Source organism: Gopherus evgoodei, chromosome 7 (assembly GCF_007399415.2).
Source record: "Gopherus evgoodei ecotype Sinaloan lineage chromosome 7, rGopEvg1_v1.p, whole genome shotgun sequence".
Lineage (NCBI taxonomy): Eukaryota > Metazoa > Chordata > Testudines > Testudinidae > Gopherus > Gopherus evgoodei.
The window spans coordinates 104,521,882-104,534,173 of record NC_044328.1 but is presented as its reverse complement, the minus strand read 5'-3'; the positions used below and the strand labels follow the sequence as shown (position 1 = coordinate 104,534,173).

At 36.7% G+C, this 12,292-nt stretch overlaps 1 protein-coding gene across 5 annotated transcripts in view; it reads left to right on the top strand.

Moving 5' to 3' along the window:
* The window catches only part of ERC2 (ELKS/RAB6-interacting/CAST family member 2), an 840,807-nt gene that overhangs the window by 656,070 nt on the left and 172,445 nt on the right, over nt 1–12,292 (top strand). For all 5 annotated transcript variants that reach the window (XM_030570319.1, XM_030570317.1, XM_030570316.1 and 2 more), the window contains one exon: nt 5,051–5,116. In XM_030570319.1, coding sequence (XP_030426179.1) covers nt 5,051–5,077 — 27 coding nt within the window. In that variant the 3' untranslated portion in view covers nt 5,078–5,116. The remainder of the gene's footprint in view (nt 1–5,050; nt 5,117–12,292) is intronic.

Genomic DNA, 12,292 nt, shown 5'->3' with positions numbered 1-12,292 from the left:
ATGAGTATTAACACAAAAATCAATATAATGTATAAATGAAGATAGTTTTTTCAGAGATGTTGATACTGGGGACCTTGAGCCCCAATTATGGTAGGCATATGTCTTTGATCATTAAATACTGGTGGTTTTCGATACATAATCTGGGTGTGGGGTAGGAAGTAGAGATGTAGTATACAATTTATTTTCTAGAGAAGCTGTAAATCAAGTCACAATAATGTCATTGTAGATTTTTAGATAAGGTAAATTGACACTTGTCTGATGTTTTTAATGGTAGAAAAATAAAAATCCAGCTAAAGTTTTTGACTCATTTGTGCATCATAATAGATTATAGTGTCAACTAAATTAACTTTCCCAAGATGATTAATACATGTACAAAATAAGATCTTCTTACAGGAGTTCTCACAACAAAATAGATGCAGGAAAAAGAAAAAGATGAAAGAGGAATTTTATTAATATTGCTAGATTCATAGATTTGAAATCCAGAAGGGGCCATTGTGATCAACTGGTCTGATCTCCAGTATAACGCAGAGCAATGTACCTCATCCAGGTGTATTAAGACCATAATTTGTGTTTCAGTTTACGCCAATCTTTTAGAAAAATACTCAGTTCTGATCTAAAGACTGCAAATGATGGAGAATCCACCCACATTCTTAGGTATAGTAAATTGTTCTGCTGTTTAATTGTCCTCACTGTTTTTAAAAAAAGGTGCCGTATATTTAGTATAAATTTGTCTAGCTTCAACTTCCAGTCATTGGATCTTGTTATGCCATTTTCTGTTAGATTAAAAAACATGATCATGCGCTACAAGTATCTACAAAAGGAAAAGATTTTTAATAGTTCTGAAGTCACTTCTTTACTAATGGCAGCATGAGACCTTCGTCAAATGTCTCCCAGATTGAAATCCCCCAAACGATTTGGATAAATTTACTCTTTAAAAGGATCATGATAATCAGTTGATAATCTGAGTTTTTCCATATTTTTTAATATTAAAACTGAACAGATAGACAAAGCTTGTGAAAAGAACCAAAATTTTCAAAAAGGGGAAGATACAAACATAATGGTGAATTCAATAGAAAAGTTGAATAGCATAATTTTGAAAACAATCATAAAAGGCAAATGAATACAGTAACAATAAACTTCTGTTTCAATTTAACTACATATGGTTTTATTAACATAAGACCATGTACAAAGGGTTCTGTAATGCAGTCAGTGATAGTCGTGAATAAATCCAAGAGTAAAATTTGGCCCATAGAAATCATTCTATAACCACACTAAAAATGTATTTTACCAATCATATTATGCAGTGGAAAATACACAGGTGGAATCTTGTGGAGTTTCTTAATCCGCAGGTATTTCTTACATAGTTTACACCCTGGACCTATTCTCCTATTCATGTGTATGCAATACTGTTGAAAGGAATATGCATAATGAGCAAGTGTAATATACATGATACCTTTGTACAATAGCTCAATACAGTAGTTTTAGTTTTGCAATGCTACCTTAGCACTGAGAAAGGAATTTTCATATGAAGAAATAGTTCAACTATAGTGTCTCATAAAACCACAAACTCCGTCATTGTCTGCCTGTGCTCTGCCCTGAGGCCCCATCTCCACTTGGCCTCTTCCCTTTGAGGTTGCTCACTCCTCTCCATCCCCTGACCCCTATGTGAGTGGCAGGCAAGGCCTTAGGGGGGAGGGGAAGGCCAAGCGGAAGTGGGGTCTCAGGGTGGAGCATGAGTGGGGCTTCTGGGGAAAGAGGCTGAATGGGGGTGGAGTCTTAGGGGAGAGCAGGGGTCATGGCCATGGTCCAGGTGCTTAGGCCCACAAAAGATTAATTCGGCCCTGCTGCAATCTCACCATCTCTCCCCTTGAATGTGGATTAAGGGGAGGCTATAAATATGAGGAGTTGGCTCCCTGCCATACCAGTCATAGGAGTTCTGAAACTCCCTTTCCCCCATTTCCTCTTCTTTAAATAATACTTCCTTTAGATCCTTTACCAGTCCATTTTATCTCATCACTGTAGCCCTTCCCTATGGAGTACCTGCACTGGACATCTGCCCCATATGTACATAATAAGTTGCAACATCATAGCCTAACTTCCATTCCATTCCATTCCAATCTAAGATGAGTCTGCTGTGGGGAAGGCAACCCCCCTATACACACTTTGTCTTGGCCAATCTGGCAGTGAAAGAAAAGTTCCTTCCCAGGCTCCCAAGAAAGGAGCGATTAGCACAATGCCCACAGCAAATTCTGACAAAACCCAGGGGTGGGAGGGTGCGTGCTGCTATGCCTGGTTGAGGTAAAAGAGGGCTTTTTCTGCTCCAGAATGAACCTGCAGGGATGGCTCAGCATCCCCATGCTGACCCCCAGCTGGTCTGCAGCTTCAGCAAAAAGTCACTGCTTATTTCTCTAGCCCTTAAAGGGGCGCACACATTTTCCAACAAACCAGAAAATGGCCCCCACAGCTTAATGTGTAGTGAGGTGTGTTTCAGGACTAGCCCATTTGGGAGCCCCACAGGAATATCCCTCCCCTATACTATTAATTAGTAGGTGGGCCCTGGAGCTGCTCAGGGCCCTAATCAATTACTTAGTCTGCTTATGTCTAGCGCTGACTCTGAGTGAGGTCATTCTCCAAATTTTGATATTTTGCTTTCTCTACTTCAAAAAGAGAGAGACACATATAGAGAGAGCAGAATATGGGAGTTTAATTCCATGTTATGGAGGTAAGGAGTGAACATTTTCCATGTTTGTATCCCTTTTCTTTTCTTTATTGAAAGTCCCAAATTTTGTTCTTAGTTACATGGGTACATTGCCCTTTGAAGTCCATCAGCATTCTCAGAACAGAATTTGGGCCATAATTCTTAATTTTGAGAGGTGTAATAGTTAAAGAAGAAATTAATATTTGCCTATTGAAAAATTAACAATGGGCTAGACCAGCGGTGGGCAACCTGCGGGCCGCAGGCCGCACACAGCCCATGAGAGTAATCTGAAGGCAGGCCGCGACACAGTCTGTCTACATTTACCATCTGCAGGTCTGGCTGCCCGCTGCTCCCAGTGGCTGGGAATGGCAAACTGCGGCCACTGGGAGTGGCAGGTGGCCATGCCTGCGGACGGTCAATGTAAACAAAGTGTTTCACGGCCCACCAGCAGATTACCGTGACGGGCCACGTGCAGCCTGCGTTGCCCACCCCTGGATTAGACAGTAGAATAGCTGCATGTGGTTAGGGAAGGTTCTTTGTAAACATGGAGTTCCCTATTTTTGTTGAGTTGTGTAGTTATTTTTTTAATATACCAACAAAGATTAACATAACTTGTGTTTCCTGGGTGAATGAAATGGGATCAAACTACTCTATGTGAGTGAAATCATGTAGTCTTTCCTCAACCCTTAATCTAGCAAAACTCCTGAAGACTTCTAAGTTATTCAGTGAAAGTCAATGGCCTGAGTAAGAGTAACTCCTACAGAATTCAATGGGAGCTATTCATATCTTGTCACCTAGGAGAATCAAGCCAAATGGGAGTTGTGCAAGATTTGGCCCTTCACTGAGAATAATAATATTCAGACATTACACTTTCTTTACTGCCTATTATAGCTGTGCAAACCTTAAAACTGAGAAATATTCCAAGTTAACTTTAAAGGAATTTGCCCACATTTCTTCTGTGTTAAATGATAGCTAAGTTTATATTTGACTGTCAGATTTCTTTACTTAATTCAGCAACATGGAAGACATCTTTCTTAACATCTGGTTTTTAATAACAGTTGACATCTGGGAGCTCTTTTTTTAATTCCTAGAATGGACTAGGAACAGTAGTGATATTGGCAGTGTATATTTTCATGCTAAAGTTCCTGTCTGTTTCAATCATAATTAATTGCCACTCATTTCATTTATTTTTTGATTGAATCAAGTGCCAGCAATTTACATTACACCAGCTAGCTTTAAATGTTAGAAAATTAAAAAAATTCATATTTTTTTAAATATAAATGGGTGGATTTAAAATATAAGAACTTATAAGATTTTATTTGTTCTGAAATGTTAAATTAAATGAAACACATATTACATGTACATGGTATATGTTTATCTGTCTATCTAGGTATCTGAGTATCATATAAGAAAAAAGGCCAGGTAAAATTATATATTATTTTTTGTTTTATCTTCCTCCTAGTATTGATACATATCTAACTCCTGCATTCAGGACAGAAGTCCACAGAAATAAGTGTAGCCTGTGTTCATATACATGAATCTCTGAATAGAGAGATGAAGGAACATACTAAAAACTGTAATCTGCAAATAAACATACTCAGGGGAAGAACATTTCATTCTTCTGGTGCACATTTTACCTCAAGCCTATAATAAATGGAAAGAACACTCTTTTTTGTTAGAGCAGTATCCCAAATAATGATTTTTTTTAAATATGAGTTTATGAAAATTTCATGAGCAACTATTACTGAGACTAGCAAAAAACCCTACCATAATAACCTGTAAAAGAGCAAAGAAACTGGCTTATAGTATTTTAGCAATATATGGTATTTAAGGCTTGGTTAAATAATATATTTGATTGATTATATGTTAGAAAAGTATACTTCACTGAAAAGAAATTTTTGATTCCTCAGCAGTTTTTATTGTATCCTTTAACCTTACAGAATGTGAAGCTGTTTGATTATAGTAATTACTTCTTTGCTTGCTTACACGGTTTAAACTGTTTCTGCAGTAAGCGTGGATTCACATCGCGTGGAAACAATCAGCTCTTATAAAATATATAATCTTTTAATATTTAATCTTATAATCCACTTTTGACACAAAGTTCTAACTGGGTGGGAAGAATGTTTTACTTCATTGTTCTTACTGGTTGCTATAGATGCAGATTCTCTGATATACAGAAAACTATTGTTCAGTTGTTTTTGCTGCTTAAAAGTGCAAAATTTTTTCTTTGTAACTCATGCTTTTAATAGCCAAGATCACTGTACCTTGACATGCTCCAAGGTAACTAACCTTTTCTTCTTTCATTCCAATGCTAACATCTACTCTGTGCATCTCCTAATATCTGGCACGCAGGATGATGAGGAGGGTATATGGGCATAGCCATTCCTATAAACGAAAGTTCCAGTTTTATTCTGAGGGGTGAGAAACCATCTTTTATATCTATTTCAAGTTGTAGTCTAATGTTTTAATTTTAAACTGTATTCAGAGACGTGTGTTGAAATTTGCCTATGTAACAATCTGATGTTTTCTTACGTGCCATAGGGGATTAGAATAATGTGCAATTTTTTGAAATCATGATGATTCGCCCAATATAAGTTTTTGTTTTTTTCAATTTCTAGCAATTTAATTTTTTAGGTCCAAAGTGCTCTTTTCCAAGTAATTTGCATCCACTCTTGTGGATTTCCTGTGAATAATGGATTCCTGTCACTAGTAGATAAGAATGACGTCCTCTAGCAGTAAACTTTAAACTGGAGTTAACCTGCCATGTTACGTCAGCTGGGAAAGCCAATCTAAGAACTCAGAATTTTTTTCAGATTAAAAATGAATATCCATTGTTTAAAATACTTGGCACAGTTTAGATATTGCATCCCATAGGAATCTGATATGTTCATGTGCATGAAAAAGTGATGCTAATAAATGAAACATTATATTTTTGTGAAAATTTAAATTGAGAAATACATGCTTGGTAAGGAAAGTTGCAATCTTCTAATACACCAATTCCATTCTGACTCAAATAATATGACAGGCGACGTCCTAGGCTGTGTCCATGAAGTTTAAGAATAGAAAAATATAGCTTATTATGCTAACTATTTTCAGCTATGAGTATTATATTGTCATTACTTGTCAATTATGTGTTCAGTGCATAGCCACTTGTAGGTTCTTGCCTTGTAAGTTATATTTAACAAAATAGGGCAGTGGCCCTATGATTATGAGATAGGGCTTGATTCTCATTTAAACTAAGGGCATTTTACACCACTCTGGTAGTATAAAGCGGCATTAATGTACATGAAAATCAGGCCCCAGGGTTTAACTGTACAAAACATTTATAATGTAAGTGACGCTTTACTCACTGGAACAGTTCTGTTAACTTCAGTGGGAGTGTTTATCGGTGCAAGGACTACTCACATGAGTAATGATTTGCAGGATCAAGCCCTTGTTGAAGTTGCCTACATTATTTTTCTGGTATCTGTCATCAAAAAAATGGAAAAATACATGAATGAATTGTAATTTTATAAATGGATGTATAAGATTTAGTGACTTGACTTGATGAGACACTCATCTCCAGAATAAACATTTTCCTCATGAGCATAATTTCTTGTTAATTGAAAGTATGTATTCATTGTACATAATGATTGTAAGGTGATACTGAATTAGTGATATTCCTATTTAATGGTTTGTGTTTTTTTAAAAAAGAAAATGTTAAAACTCCACGTCACATAGCGAAATTTAACACCCCCGAGTAGTAAAATAAAATGATTATTCTGAAGAGTGTGGTACCAGTCAACAGCTGAACAAAACCAAACTTGTTTATCAAAATACAATTAAAATCACTTTTTTTCTGATTCAACTTAAAATGTTACATCATATGTTTATATAATATACGTGTGTATAATGTGTACACACGCGCACACACACACACACAGTATAGTAACAATGCAACAGCACCTAGCATACATATTCTAACTACTTCTGGTCCCAGTTTCCTCTGTTCTGCTAATAAGGGTTCTTTTTTAAAAAAAAACCAAAAAACTTTAGTTCTGTTTCACATGAAAATTTAGTAGAGGTCTGGGTTTTTGATGTTTTCATGTTGTGCTGTGAGTAATTAGCAAGTGCTGTTCAGCTAAAGTTGCATGTTATTTCAATAAGTTTTTTGTGTGATATTTACAAGTAGCACAGTTCTCAACTGTTTGTCAGATTCTTTTCTTCTGTTCTTAATATGTAAAGCAGATTTTTATTTACTTTTCAGGCACACATGTATTTCCAGTTTTAACAAAGTTTTAGTCTTGGATTTTTTTGTTCGGTTGCCAGTGTAATTTATATCATATTGTTATATTCCAGAGCAGTGATAAATATCATATATGATCTTTCCTTCCAAGTCAGCATAGGCTGGGAGTGCTGCAAATGTAGCAAATCATACCCCTGGTGGAAGACTGTCTCACATACAAAGTGATTACAAAGTTAATCCCATTCAGGCCTCCCGATGCAGAAGAATAATGGTTTTAGTGTGGGACCTTTGGGATAGGTTATCATAAAGTGAAAACCTCATGACATAGACCACTTCCTAAGGGAAAAATAACTTATTGAGTATTCATTTGATAATAGGCTTTTGAAAGTAAATATGAGTAATAATAAGGCATTTTATGTTCATTTTGTAAGAATGTGCGTGTTTTATTTAATCCACAAACTGAGTCCAAACAAAACAAAAATAAATAAACATTATAATAATGTACCATGGCCATAGGAAAGAAGAAAGCAAAGAGCTTGATTCACCCATATGATCACAAGAGTATGCAGTTTGACCGCTTTCTGCCTGCAGGGGTGTTCACATCAGGTAGTGTAGGAGGCATTGCCATCTTCCTCCCTTGGGGATTAGAATGGGGGAAGACTGTTTTAAATTCTCACTGGTTCTTCATAGGAGCTCTGTTAGCCGGTGTTACCCTAGATGGCTTAGCTTGGCCCCACTGTCTCCCTGACTAGCTCCACTCACTGTGTAGGGTGTGCCAGATAGATCCTGATATACTAGCAGAACAGGAGTTGACAGTGGTTTGACTGCAGGGAACATTTTGCCAAGTGGCCTGCAGCCTGTATTCTGTAAGGTAGATGAATCAGGCCCCTGATGATCTAGTTTATGAGAAATGGCTTCTCTTCGGTTTCTATTTAGATATAGATTTTATATTAATCGTGATATTGAAGTTGTGGATATTGGATGTTATACCTGGACAGTGATAAGTTTCTGAAAGAAACTATATTTTACGAGACTACTGACCAGCTTGAGTGTACCATTCAGGAAGCATAGTATTTGCAAAACCAGTAATTTGTATAAATTTATTTTGCATAAAAAGAGATTGGCATTTAGCACGATTGTTGAGCTGTACTGCAAGATTTTAAAGTAATATTCTTGTTAGAATTCATTTAAGATGTTATAGAGATAAACTGGAATGAATACTGTCCAAGATTTAGCTTTTCAAATTTTGAATCACACTGGGCAAAAGCACTGGGCAATAAGAGCGTGTCTTGGCCCTTGTGTGATGGATAAGGCCTAAGGTTAAGTGAATTTAATAATTAAGAGTAATAATCCAAGTGAAAATGAACGCTGTGGAATGTCTTATTGCTATTAAAAATAGAAATAATAAATATGTTTTGTTACAAAGCAATATTATAACGGGTCTTCTTTGGCAATCCCTCGAAGTGAGGATGATGTCTTGATGTCTGCTAAGTTGGTTCATTGGTGCATTTTTAAGTGGCTGTAATGGGAATAGCATTCGTGGCAATAATTAATATTTCTGTCCAGGCTTCTGAAGTTATAAGGCAAAGATTCTCTGTTGCAGCATTATTCCACTCCAATATTCTCTACTGAGCTCTTTCTCAGTGTACTTGAGAGCAACCTGGGAGCTATCCTAACGTAGGCTGGGTAACAATGATTCCCAAGGGACTATCCACCAACTGAGCATAACCAAGGCACATTTCAGTCCAGCCACCTCCTCTGGGTAGTGGTAATATAGAACTAAATGAGAAGATATGGGTGGTTTCAGCTGTATCTTTATGCACTCTGGAGCAGAGTGGTCCAGTGAGTATGGTCCATAGCATCTCATTATATAGATAAAGTAGATCAAAAGATAAGTAAAATGAACTGGGGGTAAGCAGAAAATATTAGTTATCCCTTCACATTTATTTAGATTCAGAATTAGATACTTGTCTAATTGTAAAAAAAAATCTAATCTTTTAGAATTGCTGTGAAGAATTTTACTACAGTTTTTAAAATGTTGCTCAGAAGTAGTGCCAGTGGTGATAAACCCTTAGGGAAGACGTGACTATGTCAGTGGTCAATGAAGCTGATGATAACTGAGAGTGAAGGGAAGTTTACACTGTACCCAGTATTAGAGTGAACAGATGGTTTCAGCCTCCAGAATTTAAGAGCTCCCGGGAGACTCATCAATACATGGGACAAGACTTATCTTAAACAGACTCCCCCTTTCCAAAGCAAAGAGTATGATACATAGATACCATTTTTTTCAGTCAGCTGAGGTAATGTTAAACCTCAGATTCAGTATAATTTAATTCAGTTTATGTTCCCTGTAGGACATTTTTTTTAGCTTCAAACTTATATCAAAAGCTAATTGTGAACATAAGAGAGAAACACGAGACTAGCAGGAATGAATGAGAGGGATATTAGTATGTCAGAGGAAAATTGAAGTTAGCATGCAACAGTTTAACTTGAAAACACTTGGACCACAAATATGTAGATTTCTAGGAAAAATCTTTCACCTTAGTTCTGGTAGTTCATGAGGGTTGTTGTTTTTTTCACAATACTACTTAGTTATACATTTCAAACTGTAAGTTATGGTTGTAACAACTCTATTCTACTACATATTTTTGTGCATGAACAACATCTTAATAATGATCTTTTAGAGTCACATTAATTTTGATTTCAGAAACTTACATACAAAGTATATATTGCTGTTGAAAACTCTTTTCTCAGGAGCCTAAAGACATAATTTAATTCTTATAGCTGTAATAGAGAATAAACAAACAGCCTTTGAGTTCAGAGGGATGTTTGTTAAATGAGAGGCATTTCTTTTCCTACTAAAATTAAAAGGTTGCTTATGTGGCATAATAGGAGCTACAAGTACATTGTTATGCATGTTGGAGTCAGAATTAAATTTGAGTTTTTCACAAGAATGGCAATTTGCAGTGACGATTTAATCACTGAATTTTCATAATACTAAAGCCATGGGACCAAATTTGCTCTAAATTATGTAAGTGTAAATATGAGTCACTCAATCAGACTCAATGGATTTATTCCAGATTTACACCAGCATAACTGTGGGCAGAATTGGTTTCATGCAATACAAGAACATTTTTATTTTCTAAAAGCACTAGAGTAGAATACATCTTTTAAAATTGGAAACATATGCAATTTTTAGGATCCGATTCATAAAAAAATACAGATGTGGACATTAATATGTTTTGGCAGAGATCCTGGGCCATATCCTCAGCTGGTATAAATCAGTGTAATTCCATTGACTCCAGCTGAACTATGCAGATTTACACTAGCTGAGGATCAGGTCCCCTTTACAGCAGGATCCATGCTCAAATCAAAATGAAAAATTATGAATATGTACCTGTATAATGGCAAGGTATCAGTAACTGAATAGTTGTAAATGAAAATCAAATATGGGAATGGTAATCTGTTTAGTCCATGGATCAACAGCTTGAAAGGTCAATATTTGTAAAAGGGAACTCTCTCTGCCTTCCCCCAACTTTATTTAACTGGGAGAACGACCGCCCTGCAGCTTTAAGCACATTGTTTGTGGGTTTTTTTGGCTAGTCTGGACGAGTAAAGGGAACAGTGCTTTATGGCTGGGGGGAGGCAGAGGGACAGAGATGAAAACTGCTGCAAAAGGGGCAGAGTGGTCACTGACTTTCCCCTGGGAATGCAGGATTTGACAAGGAGCAGCATGGTGCTGGGAGCCTTCCTTTTTACGCAGACCAATGCTGAGGCAGGGCCTACCCTTCCTCCCTTTTAGGTGGTAAAACCAGGTTTGGTCAACACCTGCTGTGGGTATTATGCTAGTCATCCGTTTTTTAGGGGGGCTGGGAAGGAATTTTTCCCTTACCACCATATTGGCTTCAGTCCAGTTGGGGGTTTTTTGCCTTCCCCCCAGAAGGTTTCCAGAAGGGCTCTGTTCATGCATGGTATGACGGGCGGTAGGCCATGTGTCACTACTCATTATTTAAGTGTAGGGCCGATGTGCACTGCAGGTACTTCATAGAAAAGGTATACAGTGACAGGATAAATGACTTGGAAAAGGACTTAAAAAGAGGTGTTCATTAAAGGAACGAATGGGGGTCAGTTGGGGACTCCTATGATTGGTACAGCAGGGAGCCAACTCCCCATTTTATAGCCCACCTTAACACTCCTGTGAGGTGGGGATGGATGGTAAGGTCCTGTCAATGGATTTGCTAGAGGGACTTTGATGGAAAAAGAGGGAGAGCTAGTAAAAGCCCCCCGGGTAATTATGGAATAAACATGGGGGTTACCTGCACTGTACACTTATCTGCTGGGTAGTCCCAGACATCTAATAATAAAGTTGCGGCCTGATTAAACCCATGTCAAATGTCTCCTGTCTTTCTTTCAGTATAGCCAGACAATTGTGGCCATCAACTCCTCCATTCTTAGTTTAGCTTGATTTTCATAGAAGGGCTAATGTATATGCATAACTCTCTTTTTATTCAATGGGAATTACTCAGATTCTGCAGCTGGAGAATCAGGACCCCCAAATTTACTGCATCCTTTTTTAAAGAATTTAACAAAATGTTGCTGCAAATCAAAAGCTGTAACAAAACAGAGGCACAGAAGAGGCCTACTGCACTATAATAGAGCTGGGCAAATAGTGGATTTTTCCGTTAGCTGACAATTTTGAAAATTAGGGCTAAGGGGGAATAATTTTGGGTCAACTCCAAAAAAGTCTCTTTTCTGCCTCCCAGAATTTTTGTCAAACCAAAACCCTAAAATAAATAAATAAATCAGGTTGAACTAAGTGTTTCATTTGACCTGAAACTAAATGATTTGTTTTTAATTTTGACCATTTTGAAAGGTTTGGGATTTTTAAAAATAAAATTAAAGGAAATTTAGAAGCAACAAGTAATTTTGGTTAAAAAAAATCAAAATGCCTGATTTCAAAAATATCAAAATGAAATGTTTTTACCCTTTCAAAATTTGTGTAGGTTTTTTTATTCCAAACTAAACAATTCAGCAAAACTGACATGAATTCACAAAATGTTTTGGTGTTTCCATATATTTTGCTGAAAAAATTTCAGACAAAAAATTTTGCTCAACACTAATAATAGACTCATTTCAGTTGAACTGTGAATCCATCGCGTCTCTCTGAATATACACCCTTATTTGTTGTTTTTTGCACATGTACCAATTGCAGTATTAAGTGTTAGAACTTCATGAACTGAAAATTGCAGTTCTTAGAACAAGCCAATGCCACACTTTTTGAATGTGGAGTCCCTATAAAGGGTATGTAAGCTGTATATGTACTCTTATTTCAGTTGGACTCTTAATTCAAATTAAAGGTTAAAAAAAAA